Source organism: Cuculus canorus, chromosome 15 (genome assembly GCF_017976375.1).
Source record: "Cuculus canorus isolate bCucCan1 chromosome 15, bCucCan1.pri, whole genome shotgun sequence".
NCBI lineage: Eukaryota > Metazoa > Chordata > Aves > Cuculiformes > Cuculidae > Cuculus > Cuculus canorus.
In genome coordinates, this window is record NC_071415.1 from 1,576,324 (window position 1) to 1,595,018 (window position 18,695).

General features: G+C 46.8%; 1 protein-coding gene across 2 annotated transcripts in view; it reads left to right on the forward strand.

Annotated features, from left to right (window-relative positions):
- Positions 1 to 18,695, forward strand: part of XPO6 (exportin 6) — a 61,205-nt gene that overhangs the window by 10,487 nt on the left and 32,023 nt on the right. For both annotated transcript variants that reach the window (XM_054080238.1, XM_054080239.1), the window contains exons 2-6: positions 7,367 to 7,457; positions 8,429 to 8,541; positions 11,846 to 12,043; positions 15,091 to 15,250; positions 15,959 to 16,036. In XM_054080238.1, the coding sequence (XP_053936213.1) occupies positions 7,367 to 7,457; positions 8,429 to 8,541; positions 11,846 to 12,043; positions 15,091 to 15,250; positions 15,959 to 16,036 (640 nt within the window). The remainder of the gene's footprint in view (positions 1 to 7,366; positions 7,458 to 8,428; positions 8,542 to 11,845; positions 12,044 to 15,090; positions 15,251 to 15,958; positions 16,037 to 18,695) is intronic.

Consider the following 18,695-nt stretch of genomic DNA (forward strand, 5'->3'; position numbering starts at 1 on the left):
GCGGTCCTTTTTTGTGCAAGCCTGCATTTACTTACGCAGAGTAAAGGGAAGTGATTTTTCCCCTGTGACTGCAGTCCTGCAGCTCCTGCCTGCGCATCGGCTGACAAGAAGGGATGGGATTGCCCTCCAGAGCCTCACAGGCTGGTTTGAAGTGTGGCACCTTCACCCAGCAAAGGGACAGGGTGAGGTGAAAGGACAGATCCAAACACTGAGATTACTGAACTGTTCTGTCTAGAGGTGAGCTAGACTTCACTGGAAGAGTTTAGCTTACTTCTGTGCCCTGGGAGAGAACCACAGTCACCTTGCAGTGTTTGTAGCATCCAGAAAGCAGCACGTGCCCAGCTGACCACTTGGGCAGGTGATCAGCCTTTTGTGGTGTCCATCCAAAGAGCACACGCTGACTTTATGGCTTCTTTTTTCTGATAACACCCATCCCAAGTCCAAATTTGTTATTGGTGGTGGCTTAAAAAGTGGTGGGCTAGAGTTGAGAACTATCTGAATCGAGTGCCCCCTGAGGGAAGCCTGGTGACTGTAGCTGGATTGTCAAATTTAAGTCATAAGTCCAAAAAGTGGCTGAGGTGCCACCATACACACCTGGGACCCCCACAAGATACGCAGTCTTGTGCTGTGAAATATCATGGAATCATGGAGTGGTTTGGGTGGAAGGGACCTCAAACCCCATCCAGTTCCACCCCCTGCCATGGGCAGGGACGCCTCCCACTGGATCAGGGGCTCCAAGCCCCATCCAGGCTGACCTTGAACACCTCCAGGGATGGAGGAGCCGCCACTCCTCTGGGCAATGTGGGCTCTGCGGAGCCTTCTCTCCTCCAGGCTGAACAACCTCAACTCTCTCAGCCTGTCCTCATACGGGAGGTGCTCCAAGCCCATCGAGCCATCTGCTTTGGACACTTCTACACTTCTCAGCTGTGTACCATTATTTTAGCAACTACTTCTTTGGGGAACTACCGCAAGGCTTTTCCAACAGCTGAACCATAATAAATCCATTGGCAGGTGACCTGCCTGCCTTCCCTGCGTGGCTGAGACCTGTAAATGTCTCCCGTGCTTGTTCTCAGCCAGCGCATGACTTGTAACGGTGCTGTGTCTAAATCTGACTTCAGTGATGCCAGCTCGCTGTCATTATTTCATTCCTTCAGTGGGCTTCAAAGAGAATTTCTAGGTGTTGAATTTTAATGATCTGTGCCTGCTGTGTTTCCGTGTAATGAGCATCTTCTGTAAACAACAAAGCAAATGCGAAACTCTTAAGGACACTCTTGGGCTTCATTATGTCAATTAAGAGTTACTTGTTTGGAAAAAAATCAGACTCGGACACTTGAGCCTCTTAGTCAAAGCTCAGCCTTAGAACCCGAAGCCTGGTTAACTGAATCTGCCTGTAGAGGAGGAGGTGAGAAATAAGATCCCTTGGGTATTCACCAAGGTGCCTGCTGACTCTTGTAACGGGTGGTGTTTACAGGTAAGGCGATCTCTTTGTCCTGTTCCAGAGCTCAGATGATTGTCACCGCTGGCTCCTCGCAGCCTGTTCCACGCAGCAGTGTTCAGCCTGTGGTTGGTTTTAGTCCTTTGCTGAGGTTTAAATAAAATACATCGATTCCTGAAGTGCAGTCTGGGGTTTCTAGGGATGAGTTTACAGGCAGAAGAGCCTTTTGCGGCGCTGAAGATGGAGAGTAGCATTGTGCTTTTGTTCCTCTGCCAGTTGCCTTCGGGGTAGAACAATAAGTCGTGACTTTTATAGTAGATTTTTTTCTTAAATTGTGGTATAACAGGAATGAGTTTGCAAAATCTACGCCTCATTAGGGAGCTGCCAAAGCTGTGGCTCTCAAAACGCCTGAACCAGCTGACGGGGCTGTTGTTCTGCAGCCGGATCTCTTGAAATGGCACCGGGAGTCTGAGCTGCTCTCAAAACAGAGCGAAGCAGGGTCTACTTTCGGTTCATTAAACCACAAAAACATCTCTGAAATGCAACGAGGAAACTGAAAATCAAGGCTGAGCCGCGTCTTGTTACCATCAGTACGGCACTGTGGGGAGCACGTATGCATCCTGGCGCCTGATTTAAGACCTCTGCGTGAGTTATAGCAGTAAGGAGACCCCGGGAATGAGCGTGGAATGCCAGACCTCTTAAAATCAGTAGTTGGAAATGATTAAATGTGGTAATAACACTGCACAGCTCTCAGCAGCGTGCATTCATCCTTTCTAGAGGATGTGTTGGGTGCCATATAGCTCTTTTTGAAGCACTTTGTATATAAATTCTGCTTTTGTTGCTAAAAATAATACCGTGCTTCACTTTGTTCATGGGCTTCACTGCATCAGGTGACCTAAGGCTGTTCACCGAGTGGTGATAATACCCATGCTCTGCTGACAGATACAAAAGGAAGGCTTTTGTGAGCCACACAAGCGGGCTGGAAATGACCCATCACCTTTCTGAGAGTGTAATTACAGATTTACCTGTTCATTATCATGTTACATTAGGACTTGGGCAGGGAGGGGCTCTGACACCCTTGTGGTTCTTAAATGAGTAAATTGCCTTAGTACATACTCATGTTAGGTGTGTGTATTGTTATAATACGTGTGCCTTGACTGAGTTTCTTTAAAAATTGCCTAAAATATATATATTATAATATATATATATGTATATTTTAAATAACAGAAGGCGGAGAATTCAGCAGGTGCAATGTAGTAGTTGGTGTTTGTATGTGTGTGTCTGTGCTGTTAAATGACTGCACAGGACTGGAAACAGAAGGCTTCGAGGTGGAAGAGAATGGGACGGTGTAATTCAGTGCAGGCAGGGTGACAAGGAGTTATTTTATACCAGCAGCTGCCATTGTGTGCTGTGCGTGATTTTCTTTTCTCTTCTTAACCCTATGCCCTGGCTTGTTGGCAGCATTATAGCAATTCACACTGGGAATGCTTCAAACAACGGTGTTTCATGCTGTGGGATCTCCTGCAGTCTCTCCTCCCCTGGCAGAGGTGCCTGGTGGATGTAGGTGATGCTCATTTTAGCAGAAGTGGGTAAAATGTGATGAGATCCAAACCCTGATAAGCAAGAGGAGGCTGAGTCTTGCGCTGGGGATGGCGGGTAGGAAGGCGGTGTAAGAGCAGGCTCCAAAAATTAGGAAGTTAGGGTTGGACTGGAAAAACATCTACATTTGGTATCGCTGTGTGGTGCAGGGAGGCTTCATGGGCTGGTAGGTGTTAGATACAGCGTGAGAAGAGCTCAGCAGTGCAGGTGTGGAGGGAGAGCTGGAACAAGAGTGGGTGTCTGAATTAAAAACATGATGGGGTGCAGAGGGGGGGGATGAGTAACGGCTCCTGAACAGAGAGAGATCCTGTCCTTTTTATTTAAAGAGCAGAGATATTGCAGGGAGGCTGGATCTGTGCTGAGGGCTCTGGGGTTCAGTGGTGCGAGTCCTTTTACTACTTGCCGCTGAAAGAGGTGATTTTAAGGTTCGGCTTGTGAGGTGTAAAATCCATTTTCCCACGTCAGAGGCGGCGCCTGGGGGATGGCTGAAGGTAAGGATGTAGCTGCGATTAACACCTTACTGAAAAGAGCTTTGTAGAGGGATTACCTCAATTTTATCTTGGATTGATGTCTATTTCCAAACACCTTAGGATAAAAATCCAAAGACCTAACTCTCCCTTTACCACCCCCATCAGCCCAGCCGCTGTATCTAGAGCATCCTCTGTGGGATCCATGCTCTACCCAGCTGTTAATAGCAAACATTAAAAGGTTAACAGCTTGTGGTTTTATGGCCAAGCATTAGAGAAAAGCTTTCCTCTGAAAGAAACAATTGCTTTAGAGAGCGTAAAGTGAAGTCAAAAGATAAGAAGTGAACTCTGAATTGAAATAGCTTTATTGAGCACTTTCGTATGTTCCGTGTTCATCAGGTATTTTTTTAAGGAGGGGGTATATGCAAAGTAACATGAGTGTTGTATTAAAATAAATGTTCAGTGTCTAAATTGCGATCCAAAAACCGTCCCTCTGTTCCTCACCGGAGCTAGGTGAGTTACTCATCCTTCCCAGCTGCTTTAGTCACTGGCTGCAGGCTAAATCGAGCTTGTTCTGGAGCCCTGGGTTTAGCGGCAGGGTGCAAAGATGTGGCTTCTCTACGCTCTTCAAGTGGTGCCATGAGCTGGAATGGGAACAGCCCAAAATACAGTTAAATTGGCAGCTATTAATACTTTTTTTCTTACCGGAAATCATTTAATGGCTCTTAAAATGTAATTGGATGATGACCCTGAAATCAGGATTTGTAGGTCCTTCCTTTCGTACTTTGATGGATGAAGAACATCCTTGAATGTGCAAATTCCTGGGAGCAAATCCCATCTTTTCTGTCAGGATGGGAAGCTGTGGTCCCAGCTGTGAATCTGTCGTCGCTCTGGTATGAGAAGGGTATTGGAGTTCATCCATAAATGCTATGAGTAAGTAGCTACACACCTCTCGTTTGATAACTGGTGATGAAACACCTTTAGCAAACGTGGTGAGGCAGAACTGGGGATGGTACGGACAGATCAAAACAGTGCTGCTCTCCCACCTCATCCATATCAGCCCATGCTTGGATCAGAGGGGGCAGTTCCAGGAACAGCAGGCTTGGGGCAGCCCTCTCACTCGCCTGGTCCATGCAGGGGGCACAAAACGGGGAGTAGCAAACTGCACCCCATTCTGGGGACAATCAGCTGTGACACATCTCTCTGAGATCAATGGTTTGAGTTGGAAGGGACCTCAAAGCCCATCCAGTTCCACCCCCTGCCATGGGCAGGGACACCTCCCACTGGATCAGGGGCTCCAAGCCCCATCCAACCTGGCCTTGAACCCCTCCAGGGATGGGGCAGCCACCACTGCTCTGGGCAACCTGGGCCAGGGCCTCACCACCCTCACATCAAAGCATTTCTTCCTAAGATTTCATCTCAATCTCCCCTCTTTCAGCTTCCAACTGTTCTCCCTCATCCTAACCCTGCACTCCCTGATCTAGAGCCCCCTTTTAAGTGGGGCTGTACTGGAAGGCTGCTGTAAGATTCTGGTGATGCCTCCTGAAGCTGAAGTGAGGTCAGCTTTTTCCCAGAAAGTCTGTACTAAGTTCTCCTAACGGTGGTCCAGACTTCAGCTTTCCTTGAAAACCTTTAAAAATGAAATTTATATGTGACTCAAATGACTGAAACTCAGACCAGACAGAAACTGCACTGAGTACTGCTGGGTCTGGCTGCCCGTGGGCTCTGGTCTGAAGGAATGAAGTGCTCCTTAATGTGTCCGTGTTGCTGCTCAGCGTCAGGATTCCTTGGCATTTCTCTCCGTGCACCCTGGTGACACTTTCATGTTCTTTTCTTCAGTGCTGAGTAAACACTGAGCCCCAGAAGAAAGCAAACTTTGATTCTATGGACATGCTTTAGCAGGCACGGTCGGGTTGGGCTGACAGTTGGACTGGATGAGCTGAGAGGTCTTTTCCAACCTGAATGATTCTGTGATTCTATGAAGTGTGTATTTGTGTGGGCTCTAACACTCAGGCACGGCTGGAAGTATTATGAGGTCCTACAAGCAGTTCTCCTTTTGTTCCAGTCTCAGCGGATAATCTGCCTCCTGGGTGCACGGGTATGGTTCAGTAAATTTCCTCTGCAGCCCTCCAGGGGCTGTGTCCTCTTTATCTCAGCGACCCAATTATTGCAGCCTTTGCTGGAGAGGTGAGCAATTTCCACATGCTCCAGGGACTTGAGGAATACCCAAAAAGCATTGGCAAATGAAGGGCTCTGTTTCTAATGAAGGGGATTGCTTGGTATGTCAGTCAGACAGCGCCTGGAGAAGACTGGGGAGGCGCTCTTGTTGGCAGAGCCCATCCTGGGTTGGGCTTTGATTACTTCAGACAAATTCTTCTACCCCACCTTCCTTTGGCCAAACCTTCAGAAAGGCTGGGAGAAGAAAACAGTCTCTGAGGGCACACTGTTTCTTTCTGCCCAAGTTGACCTTGGTTTCCAGCCAGCCCGGGCTCTTTACTTAAAAAGCTTGTACTCTCTGTTTTCTTTTCTCCTTTTGATGTGTTGAATATTGTGATGGTGGTGTTTGATATAAACGATGAAGTGCCTTCCTAGCAGTAGGCTGTCATCTTCAAACGTCAGTGCCGAGGCAGCTTGAGGTCAACAGAGGACACATCAGATGCTCAGGATTTATGAGAACTCTGCAGTTTATTTCCAGAAGTAGGAAATAAATCTTGAATCATGGGGGTGGGGTGGGGGAGACTTAACAACCCTTCTTAAAGAAGGATTGAGTTAACTGTCCAAAAACAATTGAGTCCTACAATTCCTGTGTGAAGAGCTAATGCTTCTCCGTGAGTTGAGGTGATCTTGATCTTGGCTAGAGGAGGGGTGGAGTTGGTTGAACAGTGCTCTGACAGAGGAGTTTACATCAAATTGATCTGCTCAGGATTTGGAAACTCCTCTTTGGGGTTTCAGAAACTACTGGTAGGACCTATGCTGTATTGAGCATCAGAGAAGTAAACTACAGGGATTTCCTAATTAATCTTTTTATTACACAGATGGGCAGATGAGGTGCTCAGGGATCTCGTTCCGTAGTGGACAGGGGTGGTTGGACTCAATGATCTCAAAGGTCTTTTCCAAACAAGCCATTCTATGATTCTGTGTTGTTTAATCTAGAGAAGAGGAGGCTGAGGGGAGGTCTTCTCACTGTCTACAACTGCCTGAAAGGAGGTTGTGGTGAGGTGATCTTTTCTGCCAAGTAACAAGTCATAGGGCGAGAGGAAATGGCCTCAAGTTGTGCCAGGGGAGGTTTAGATTGGATATTAGGAAACATTCCTTCCCTTAAAGGTTTCTTGGGCGCTGGCAGAGGCTGGCCAGGGAGGTGATGGAGTCTGCATCCATGGAGGGATGAAAAGACAGGTAGATGTAGTGCTCAGGGATCTGGTTCAGTAGTGGAAAGGTAAATTTGGACTTGATAATCTCAAAGGTCTTTTCCAACCAAACGATTCTATCATTCTAAAATGTTGGAGGTGTGTGTCTGGATCAAGTAGGCAGTGGAGGAGCTTGCAGCCATGTGCAGTGTCCAAAGAAGGACTGCATAGAAGCAGCAGTGTGGCTGTTTCCTAATATCACATTTGAGAACTGGAGTCCTTAAAGTGAGAGCCTCATCCACAGCGTTCCTGTTATCCAGGAAGCGGTGACACCTGACAAATCTTGTTGCCACTTGATGCCTATTAGAAGCTTAACGTCCCTATCATTTTGTCCTCTACCTGGACTTCATCCTTTTGTTGATTTTTGAGAGCATTTGTGATGTGAACGATACCGACCTCCTGAGTGCAAGTCAGAATGCAAAACAGTTTTAACTCTTTCCTTTTGCTGTTGTTCCCAGGCATCAGAAGAGGCCTCGCTGCGGGCTTTGGAGAGTTTGATGACAGAGTTTTTCCACAATTGCACAACAAATGAACGGAAACGCGAGATCGGTAAGTTCATCCCACTTCAAAAGAGTGGTCTCCTTTGCTTTCTGCCACCCGCAGACCGCAGTGGAGGTGACTTAGCTGTGTTAAAGAAGGCAGATGAAAGTGCTCTATCTGGTACTGCAGCCTCAACTGCTTGTGTATGAGCTTGAAGTAAAGGCTTATATAGTTCAGGTTTCGGAGATCCTGTTGGCAGGTCCTATAGATAATTGATATGTCAGTAACTGTCTTCTGCTGTGAGCTGTAGTTCGTGGGCCATAAGTTGATTAGGGTAGAAGGAAGTTAGGGTTTTCTCTGCACGTTGTTGGATTGGAAAACCCTTACCTTCTGCCTGGAGATGGAATGTGAACTTCAATTTGTTCAGCATGAAGAAGGGAAAGCAGAAGACTGTCCTAGTTAATGCGAAATGACAAGTGGGAATAACCAGGGAGGTTCCATTCTGGTTGGTGTTATTAAACTTGTCCTTCCAAAACCCAGGAGAGACTTTGCTGGGGCTCTAGGTTGGCTGTGTGCATCTGTGGATCATCACCCTCATCGTGAAGAATGTCTAATCTAAATCTTCCCCCTTCCAATTGAAGTCTGTTACCCCTCACCCTATCCCTGCACTCCCTGGTCAAGAGCCCTTTCCCAGCTTTCCTGGAGCCCCTTTCAGTACTGGAAGCTGCTCTGAGGTCTCCCCGCAGCCTTCTCTTCTCCAGGCTGAACAACCTCAACTCTCTCAGCCTGGCCTCATACGGGAGGTGCTCCAGTGCTCGGATCATCCTTGTAGCCTCCTCTGGGCTCACTGTAACAGCTCCATATCCTTCTTATGCTGGGGATTCTAGCATAAGAACTGGGCCCAGGACTCCAAGTGGGGTCTCAATGAGCAGGTTGAGTCCCTCTCTGAACACAGGCTTTCATCCATACTCTGTGCCACGTGTACATTGTTGTGGATCTTAAAAATTTTAATGTAATTTTTTAATATTTTACTTTTTCAGAGGAGCTTTTAAATAACTTTGCCCAGCAGATCGGAGCCTGGAGATTCTGCCTCTACTTCCTATCCAGTACGAGAAACGACTATGTGATGATGTACAGCTTGACTGTGTTTGAGGTAAGGGCTGCGCTGTTGCCCTCTTAGTGCTTTTTCTGTGTCTGGTACCATTTTATACGGCAATCGATTTTATTTGAAAATGTTTGTCTGCAGTGGCAGTCCCGCTAAGTACGGTGATAAAGGATGCTTTTATTGCTCTCTCCTAGAGACACTGCCTAATGGCAGGCTAAGAGTGGGAGAATATGAATCTTTGTACACAAAATGAAGAATTAATTTCCTGGCATCTCCAAGTACAAATTACCTACAATTTCAGAGGCTGTTTGAGATCTCTGCACAATGCTTTTAAGAGAGTTATTGCTTTTATACACTTTTTATGGTCAGAAATATGTGCACGAGTACCTGATATTAGCTACTGCCAACATTAATGCTAAGAGGGAAGACAAGGTTGCTTTTATTTTTCTGATATCTCATGGTTGTGATTGAGGCTCTGAACTACATCCCTCAGGCTTATGTGCTCTTTGTAGAGGTAAGATTGCTTCAGAAGACCACATCCCACTCTTTACCTATTTATAAAAGAACAATGTTATGGTTAAAAGCCTAAATATTGATTTGTGTATCTATTGGAAGAAACAAAGTTCTTCTGTGAACAGCTATGTTTTATTGACTGGTTCCTAAGTGACCAGTGCACTGTCCTTCCCTAACGATGTTCCGGGGCTTGGTCATTGTCCTGCCTCGCCCTAGTCTGTTTGTGGCTTCTGCATTGAAGTGTGCCACATTTTAGATAGAGCAAACAACTCTGTCCTTAAATGTTGTGTTGTTTGGACAAACTGTTCCACATTGTTTCTGTTGACTTAAAATGAGCATTTTAAGTGGTTTGGGCTTGCGTAAGGAGTCTGAGGTTGATCTGCAAAGGGGACTACAGGGAAGCTGGGGAAGGGCTCTTGATTAGAAAGTACGGGGACAGGACAAGGGGAACAGTTTTCAGCAGAAAGAGAGGAGATTGAGATGAGATCTTAAGAAGAAATGTTTTCCCGTGAGAGTGGGGAGGCCCTGGCCCAGATTGTCCAGAGCAGTGGTGGCTGCTCCATCCCTGGAGGGGTTCAAGGCCAGGTTGGATGGGGCTTGGAGCCCCTGATCCAGTGGGAAGTGTCCCTGCCCATGGCAGGGTGGAACTGGATGGGCTTTGAGATCCCTTCCATCCCAAACCATTCTATGAGGCCACCCTTCTGCTCAAAAAGGGGTGATCTTCAGAAAGGCATGAGAGTTGTTCCCTGCCCGGGGGATGGATTTCACCCAGCAGAAGCCTGTAGTAATTAAACTGATTTTCATGAAGAGGAAAACGTGTTGGATTACTGAGCCTCTGCCTCTCTGGAGGGAGAAAAAAAAAAGATTACTGAAAAAATAATTGTGCCCAGAATAAAGCAGAACAAAGAAATCACTGTCTGAGTGTAAAGTGAGGGACCTGAGTCCACAGCTCAGCTGAGGGGTTAGCGTCTCTCAGCTGGGGAGCTTGGATTTCCAAAGTTAACTACTGTAATGCTGCACTTTCCACTGGTCCTTGTAGCTGTAGTCTGCAGCTCCGTTGGTCTCCAAACACCTGTGGGCAGGGATGGTCAGTAACTGCATGTGTATGAACACAAGTATCATTGCAAAACTTCCCCAGAATGGGGTGTTTTTTTGAATGTGTAGGAAGGTAACAGTGGATCTGGGATAAAAATCTTCGTGGCCTCCTTCCAGATGAAGCATTTTCACTTCTTGCTTTTGGAAAAGAGAGCATCTTTCCAAGAGTATTTCACGGGTGAAGTAAGCTGGCACTGTCAGGTCAAGTGAGTAGGGCAAAATCTGGTGGGCATTAAGGCATCGATGTTAAAGCATCATTCAGTTCCATTGGGGCTTCTGAAGCTCTCATTCTGGACTAGCATGGAGAAGCTCTCCTTTGGTTGGTCATCATTGTTTGTAAGCGATGCTGCTGGATCTCCTCTGTGAAAATAACCTAAAAGCACCCTCTTTGAGGCACTTGAGGTATAAATACATCCCTGTACTTCTGCTGTGTGAACTGGTGCCTCCATAGAGTGCATCTGTACTGTGAATTGCATCTGCTCCAACCATAATAGCCATCCATTTTCTGCAGCAAACCATTTTGCAGGACCTCCTGCTTTTGGATTCTCCAGGCTGTGTGCCTGCAGGTGGGTAGAGACATTGTCTCAGTAGCAGGCCTTCTCCGTAAGTCATCCTGAGAGGCTCAGCTCCTAATGCTCCAGAGCCCCTAAATGGGATCGTGGCATGGCAGGAAAGCAATTTACAGCTCTGCCTTCTCATGGGTTTTGTCCAGTTTTAAGTGGACTAAAAGCTTTCTGTTGAAGTGGTGCCCTGCCACTGCAAGGCGGTCAATCCAGCAGCGACCTTCCTGCTTAGCTCCAGGAGACCTGGGCGGCGTCAGCGTCACCCAAAACCAAACTTGCTTCCCCTCTTTTTTTTTTTTTTTTTTTCCCTGCTTCCTACAAGGCTGTTCTTCCCCATTTAAAGGGGAAAATTGAGGTGTCCAGGGTTAAAGGATAGTGGAGATACTTTATTTGCACACCAACTAGTTCTGCTTGACCCAAAGCCAGTTCAAACAGTAACGTACCATTGCTGTCACTTGTCAGTTGGTAGAACTTACGGTGTATTCAGAGAGATCTTGGTAACAGTTTCTGGGGTGTTGAAACCCATCTTTTGTGAAACTTTTAATGTTGGAGGGTTTCCACAGATCTGAGATGCTTGGGGTGGGGTTTGGGTTGCTGTTAGAGCTCACCCTGTGGGATTTGTAAGAGAAGCTCAGCACCATTTGCTCAGCTTCAGCCATTGATGTTTTCGGTTCCCAAGTACCCCATGATGTGGCAAAGCTTATTCCACGTTAGATAGTGGTGCAGGGTTTGCCCTCTGTTGAGCTGCTCTTGTCCTGCCTGCCTTGATTTGCACACACTCACCTCTACGTGTTGGGTTGGTGTTGAGCAATTTAAGCATCTTCTATTTCAGCTCTTTGTCCAGAACTGTGTTGGAGCTTCCACCAAAGAGAAACATCTTCTGTTTTAATCTCCTAATTCCTACTTGTTTCCATACTTGCAGGGCTGCCCACAGCAGCAGAGAAGGCTAAACTACATCAAATATAGGGGTTTAGGTTCTTGGCCAACCAGGCTTGTTCAGTGAGAGGCCCAGATGGGTTTGAAAGCCAGAGCCTTCTCCCTGCCTGTGCGTTGTGGAGCAGGGCTAGGGCGTAAGACGCAGCAGCTCTGTCCCTGCGTTATAAGTCCATGTTCTCTCACCGTGTAACTTCAGTGAAGCGTGTCCAAGACGAGCTCATTTGGGGGGTCTGTTTCTTTTCCAGAACCTAATCAATAAGATGTGGCTCGGGGTCCCATCTCAGGACAAGATGGAGATCCGCAGCTGCCTGCCCAAGCTCCTTCTGGCTCACCATAAAACCCTGCCTTACTTCATCAGAAACAAACTCTGCAAGGTCATCGTGGACATTGGCCGGCAAGACTGGCCAATGTTCTACCACGACTTTTTCACCAACATCTTGCAGGTAAGAAGTTTCTAAGGGGAAAACTTGATTTCCTTCACAAAAAGACTTTGTTTTGTTTCCTTAAGTAGTGACTTCCCTTGATGAAGATTGAATAATTACATGAAAAAGAAAGTTCCTGCCTAAAAGTTCCTTTTCCTTTTTAAGTTTGCAAATAGCCATTAGCTTCTTATGTGTTGGCGCTTCCTTGTACGGTTATAAGTTTTCAATACCAGGCAAAAATTATCAACTGCAGCTTTGAATTTGAAATATTTAGGAGCAGTTGTTGGAAATGTAAGGGTTGTAAGTTGTTCTTTAAAGGAAGAAAGTCAGTAAAACTGTGGAAGATTCTCAGAAGTGAAGTTTCTGAATGTAGCTGTTGGAGGTTTTTCACCCAATAGCCAGCGGGACCCTAAAATCTTTGGCACCTCATCGTGTGAAGTCGCTGATGGAAGGTTGCCGGGGTGCTCCAGAGGGCTGGTGCAGGAGGACCAGTGGGTATTTGAGGGTCCTGGCTGACAAAGGCCATTAGTTTGAATGCTGGTTGTAGTTCAGCATCTCCACAGTGAGGCCTGAGCCAGACTAGCAGCTCGCTGCCGCTGAAGCCTAACAGAGCTGGTGCTTTTAACCTCCTCTCGTGGTTCGAGCACTTTGTTTCCAGTTCTCTTCAGATTGTTCCTAATTGGCTTAAAGAAGCTGAGTGTAAGCTAAGTACTGTTTCTGCTGGCATAACTATGGGATTTGAATGCAGCTGTACATACAGAACAGCCAAAAAATAATAAAAATCACAGTCCCTGAGTGTCAGGAGTTTAGGTGTTAAGACAAATGGATCTGATGTTAGTTGCAAAATGTAAAAAATGTTAACTTGGCATCCAGAGCTTGTTACTGGCTGCTGTAATCCCTTCTCAGATAACTTTCTGTAACTATGTAGTGCAACGGGCTGCAATTCTTTCATGAATTGTCAGTTTGACAATAAGTACCCTGGGACAAAGGTCTGCACTTAAGGTTTTGGCTTTCATTTCACATGGATCTGCAGCTGAATTTCTGAGTTTCTGCTTGCTTTCCTAGATTATCTTAAGCTTGCTTTGGATGTTATCATAAGCGATGGTAGAGCCTGCTTAGGGTATTCTGTTTTTCTTTAAGCTTCTCCTTGTGAACACAGCTTTGGAGGGAAATGTCCCCCTAGATTAATTCCTGTAGCAGACACAGTCCAAAAATGTTCAGAAAAACACGGACGCTGAACTTCAAGACCTCAAAATAAAGAGTAGTAGCACAGGAACAGAATGACTTGCTTTCGTGGCTGGGGCCATGGAGGTGATCTGAGGACTGGAGCACCTCCCATGCGATGCCAGGCTGAGGGAGTTGGAGTTGTTCAGCCTGGAGAAGAGAAGGCTCCACGAAGACCTTAGAACAGCTTCCAGTACTGAAAGGGACTCCAGGAAAGCTGGGGAGGGGCTCTGGATCAGGGAGTGCAGGGACAGGACGAAGGGAATGGTTTTAAACTAAGGGAGGGCGGATATAGACTGGATATAAGAAAGACGCTTTTTACACTGCAGGTGGTGAGGCCCTGGCCCAGGTTGCCCAGGGAGGGAGTGGAGACCCCATCCCTGGAAGCATTCAGGGTCAGGTTGGATGGGGCTCTGAGCACCCTGACCTGGTTAACGATGTCCCTGCTTCTGCAGGGAGGTTGGACTGGATGACCTGTAGAGGTCCCTTCCAACCCAAACCATTCTATGATTCTGTGATTTTGGAAGTTGCGGGTGAGTCCTCTCTGAAGTCTTTGTTCTGAGACAGTTTGAAGCAATTGTTCCATTCTTTAGCATTAACTTGTATCCCAGTATTCTCAAACTCTTCCTGAACCACTGGAGGGAGGGAGGAGAAAAGAAACTTGGATTGCTGTATTTGCATTATTCAAAACCAATACTTTTGCACAGAAAGTGCAGCTTCTTTAGCGGTAGGAAATTAGTTTAATGCGGCCGAAGTGCCAGGGCATGGTATTGCTAAACTTCCTGGTGTTGTCAGAAGGTTCTGAGAAGAGATGTTAAATCTCTTTGCAACCTACTGACGAGCTGTATATTTCATTTAGCTTTCTTTTTTAGCCCTCAGCTCCTGTGCCATCGTGTTTCCTTTCTGGAAGCCAATGTAGATCCAAACTAGGAGCTTTCAGATGGGCTTTTTCACCTGTGTGTTCCACCAAACTGTGTAGCCTTAGCAGTGTTAACTGAATGTGTATCTGCTTTGTTGGGTTAAGGAGATTAGGAGCGAGGTCAGCCTGTGTTATTGAAATTATGACTTTGAGGATTCCTTGTCGTAACTGTGATTGGCTTTAGGCTTTTTCTCCCGGAGGGAGCAGCGCGTAAATTGTGTTGGATGTTCCAGGTCAGCAGAGAACAGCACTGTTGAATTTCAGCTGAAAATAAAACTTTGTCCCACTTGGATTGTCTTTAATATCCCAATAGTCAATAAAGGCAAAGATTATGGCATTTTCTGGTCCTATTCCCACATGTTCTGTCCATGATGGAAGTCACTCTTTAGGGTATATGCGATTTCCAGTTTGAGATGTGATACGGATGCAAGGAGAGGTCGTGTCTGTCAGCTGTGTTCCTGCATCATCTGAGATCGGCTGCAACTCTTCATATGTGAAGCGATGGGTTTTTAACGGGCGGCTGATGGTGCGGGCTCCCGAGCTGAGTGTGGCCGCTCTGTTACGTGGTGAAGCGGCTGGCGCTGAGGCAGTTCTGAGAAGTGATGATGTCAGCAGAAGGCTGTAAACAGAAGGAACAAACTGTTACTGGTAAACATGCTGGAACAGAGAGTGTGCGCAATGATATGAAAGCTCTCTGAAAATCCCACCGATTCCCATGGTACTTGAACTGTTGCAAAATTGTAGGTTAATGTCTCAGAAAATCCAGTATTTGCAGTTCTCTTCCCTCAACGTGCAGTGCTGGGAACTGATACTCCTGCAGTCCTGAAGCTCTTGTGAACTGCTAATAGCGTAACTAACCCCCTTTGTCCACTGGTGGCTTTGCGGAACGGTATCATCACGTTGTATTCATGTGTTTTCCCCTCAGTTAATTCAGTCTCCTGTCACCACTCCTCTGGGACTGATCATGTTGAAAACTACTTCGGAAGAACTGGCGTGTCCACGGGAAGATCTCAGCGTAGCCCGGAAAGAAGAGCTACGCAAGCTGCTCCTAGACCAGGTGCAAACAGTGCTTGGGCTCCTCACAGGTATGAGTTATGGCGCTTGCTGTGTTGAAAGAAATGTCCTTCTTCATCATCCCTAAGATGCCAGCAGGCTTGCACGTCCTGGGTTCTGTGGGCAATGTGGTGGCTGCTCCTGCAGTCTGAATGCTGAGCTCAACCTGCGGCTCTTGGGTCAGCTAACTCTGCTCTGCTACTCAAGCTTGTTTCAGCTGTGTGGCTACATATCATAGAATCATGGAATGCTTTGGGTCAGAAGGGACCTTAAACCCATCCAGTTCCAGCCCCTGCCATAAGCAGGGACACCTCCCACTGGAGCAGGGGCTCCAAGCCCCATCCAACCTGGCCTTGAACCCCTCCAGGGATGGGGCAGCCACCACTGCTCTGGGCCAGAGGCCCCCCACCCTCATCATGAAAAAGTCCTTCCTAATCTAAAGTTTCCCCCTTCCAATTTAAAGCCTTTCCCCTTCGTCCTATCGCTGCATGGCCTTGTAAAAAGTGCCTCCCCCAGCTTTCTTGTAGGCCCCTTTCAGGTACTGGAAGGCTGCTCTAAGGTCTCCCCAGAGCCCTCTTCATGAGGCTGTGTGTATAAGCGTTTGGACTCACTAAGAGCAGACAATGTTCGTTGTGAGAGCACTTCAGCTGTGTGCTGCCGAAGCTCTCCTGTAGTCCCTATGTGTTTGTTAGATCAATCTGTGTTTTAGCAGGCTGCTATAAAAATCTCTCTTTGACCAGGTATTTTGGAGAGCATCTGGGACAAACACAGCGTTACTGCTGCCACTCCACCACCCTCCCCAACGTCAGGAGAAAGTGGTAAGAATGGCCAAAGCTATAAGATGATATTTCCATGTACTTTAACTCGCAATTTCGGGCATAGATTCCTTCCTGTACTGTCTAACCTCTTGTAATAATCCTTTCCAAGAGCTGGAAATGGGGCCAACCCATTTCTGGTTGTATATGAGGTAATTTCCACTGCGGAGGATGCCCCACTGAAAATGCCACCTCATTGAAGAGTACTCATAATGCTGCTTGTCGTCCTCAGGTGGCAAAAAGCTTTCTGAAGTGTCAATGCAAAATGCCCTAACATCAGTGAGTTGGCATTTTCATTTATGAACTTCAGCTGTGAGCACATCAAAAGCCAGAGTGGAGCAAAACTGAAGCCTTAATTGCAAAAATAAGAAATGGCTAGGACATCACGCATATCTATTGTGAAAGTTTGTTTTCTACGTATTCATGTTAGTTCTTTGCATGGGCGTTCATCTGATCTAGACTCATTTACATATGTATTCATATGTGTTTACTAATGCTGGAGGGAAGGGATGCCATCCAGATGGTCCTGGATGGGCTGGAGAGCTGGACCTGTGTGAACCTTGTGAAGTACGACAGTGTCGAGGGCAAGGTCCTGCACCTGGGTCAGGGCAATTCCAAGCACAAATCCAGACTGCGTAGAAAATGGATTGGGAGCAGCCCTGAGGAGAAGGACTTCGGGTGCTGGAGGATGAGAAACTCAACATGACCTGTCAGTGGTCACAGGCCAGAAACCAGCTGTGTCCTGGGCTGCATCCAAAGCAGTGAGACCAGCAGGACCAGGGAGGGGATTCTGCCCCCTCTGCTCTGCTCTGGTGAGACCCCACCTGAAGCCCTGCATCCAGTTCTGGAGTCCTCAGCACAGGAAGGATGCAGAGCTGTTGGAACGAGTCCAGAGGAGGCAATAGAGGTGATATGAGGGCTGGAGCACCTCCTGTACAAGGACAGATAGAAAGTTGGGGTTGTTCAGACTGGAGAAGAGAAGGCTCTGAGGAGACCTTAGAGCAGCTTCCAGTCCTGAAAGGTGTTCCAGGAAGGCTGAGGAGAGGCTCTTGATCAGGGAGTGCAGGGACTGGATGACGGGGAAGAGTTTTCAGCTGCAAGAACGGAGATTGAGATGAGATCTTGGGAAGAAATGTTTTGCTAAGAGGGTGGGGAGGCCCTGGCCCAGGTTGCCCAGAGCAGTGGTGGCTGCCCCATCCCTGGAGGGGTTCAAGGCCAGGTTGGATGGGGCTTGGAGTCCCTGATCCAGTGGGAGGTGTCCCTGCCCATGGCAGGGAGTGGAACTGGATAGGCCTGGAGGTCCCTTCCAACCCAAAGCATGCTGCGATTCCCTCTTGTCCATTGCATGCTTGCTTCCTGTATTTTGCCAAAGGCTCTTCTTTTTCTTTACTTTATGAACCCAATGTCCTTTGGGTCACTGTTTGGTGATGTGAGTTGTTGGAAGGTTCACAGAGTCGGGTAGCAGCACTGGTGGAGTTGCTGACATGGAGAACCTATGGGACCTGACACCAGACACACAAGTCAGTAGCAGTCATGGCATTGCACTTCTACTCATCTTTATTTGCAGGCAGAGATGAACACATGACTGGAAGGTGTTTAGTGAGACTCTGCTTTTAAATTCGCATTGGAAATGTTCATTGTTTGTCTTTGGAATCTGTAAGATGACCAAATCTTTTTACCCACATTGTTGTATTGGAGTCTCATTCATGCAGCAAAGTATTCGTCTTGACTAGAAACACTTAAACTTCTTTGTTGCTTAGCTGAGGCCACCACCTTTTTCTCTTTACACTCAGGGGAAATTAAAGATGTTCCAAAAGGCAAAATAAGCTTCAGCATCCCTTTAAATTTTTCAGGTCTTTCATCAGAGCCAAGATCTCTTTAGGAACTTGGAAAACCTGTGCTTCATTTTTTTGTACAGGGAAGAGGAGTGAAATAGTTACTTGCAAGTCTTGCGTGGTTTCAAATAGCACTTGAAGGCAGCGTTAAACTCATTTCTCATGTCACTTGAGCAAAGGAACTCTGATAATGTCCTATGTTGGGAAACATCGGAGTTATTGCATCAGTACAGTCTTTACTCAGCAGTAATTTCACAGCCTCTAAATGTTGTCTTTGCGTGATTTATAGCTCTGTACTTGATGAACCCCCTCCTTGGGTATAATCACTCAGATATGGTAAACAAATGAGTAACAGGAGTGTTTGCAGATGCTTACTTCTACCAAACTGCCGCAATCCCGGCGCTTTCCCAAGAGTTTTCTCCTTGTGCCCTGAATGCAGTTGATCCTGAGTTTATCACCTCTTTGCAAAGACACCAAATATAACTTAAAATCCATCAGTGAAATCACTGAAGCTCAGAACTGTGTGTGAAGCCCTCAGACCAGCTGCTGGGAGCTACAGGGACCTAATTTACAGTTGCTGTGCTTATGGATTAAAAGATGAGAATCTTTGCTCCACGTTGATTTTGTGGAGTTTACTGCGCTGGACTTTTGAAAGAAGCTTGTCTGCTTCTGTAAAAGCAGAATGGAAACAGCTCTTGCAGTGTAGCATGTGTAGAGTTATGAATGTGACCGTGGGAACTATTGTTAATGTTGAGACTAAGTCTAGAGTCCTGTAATCCAGTTGAAGTAGGACAATGCCTTAAATTTCTGGAGTGGAAGAGAAAGAA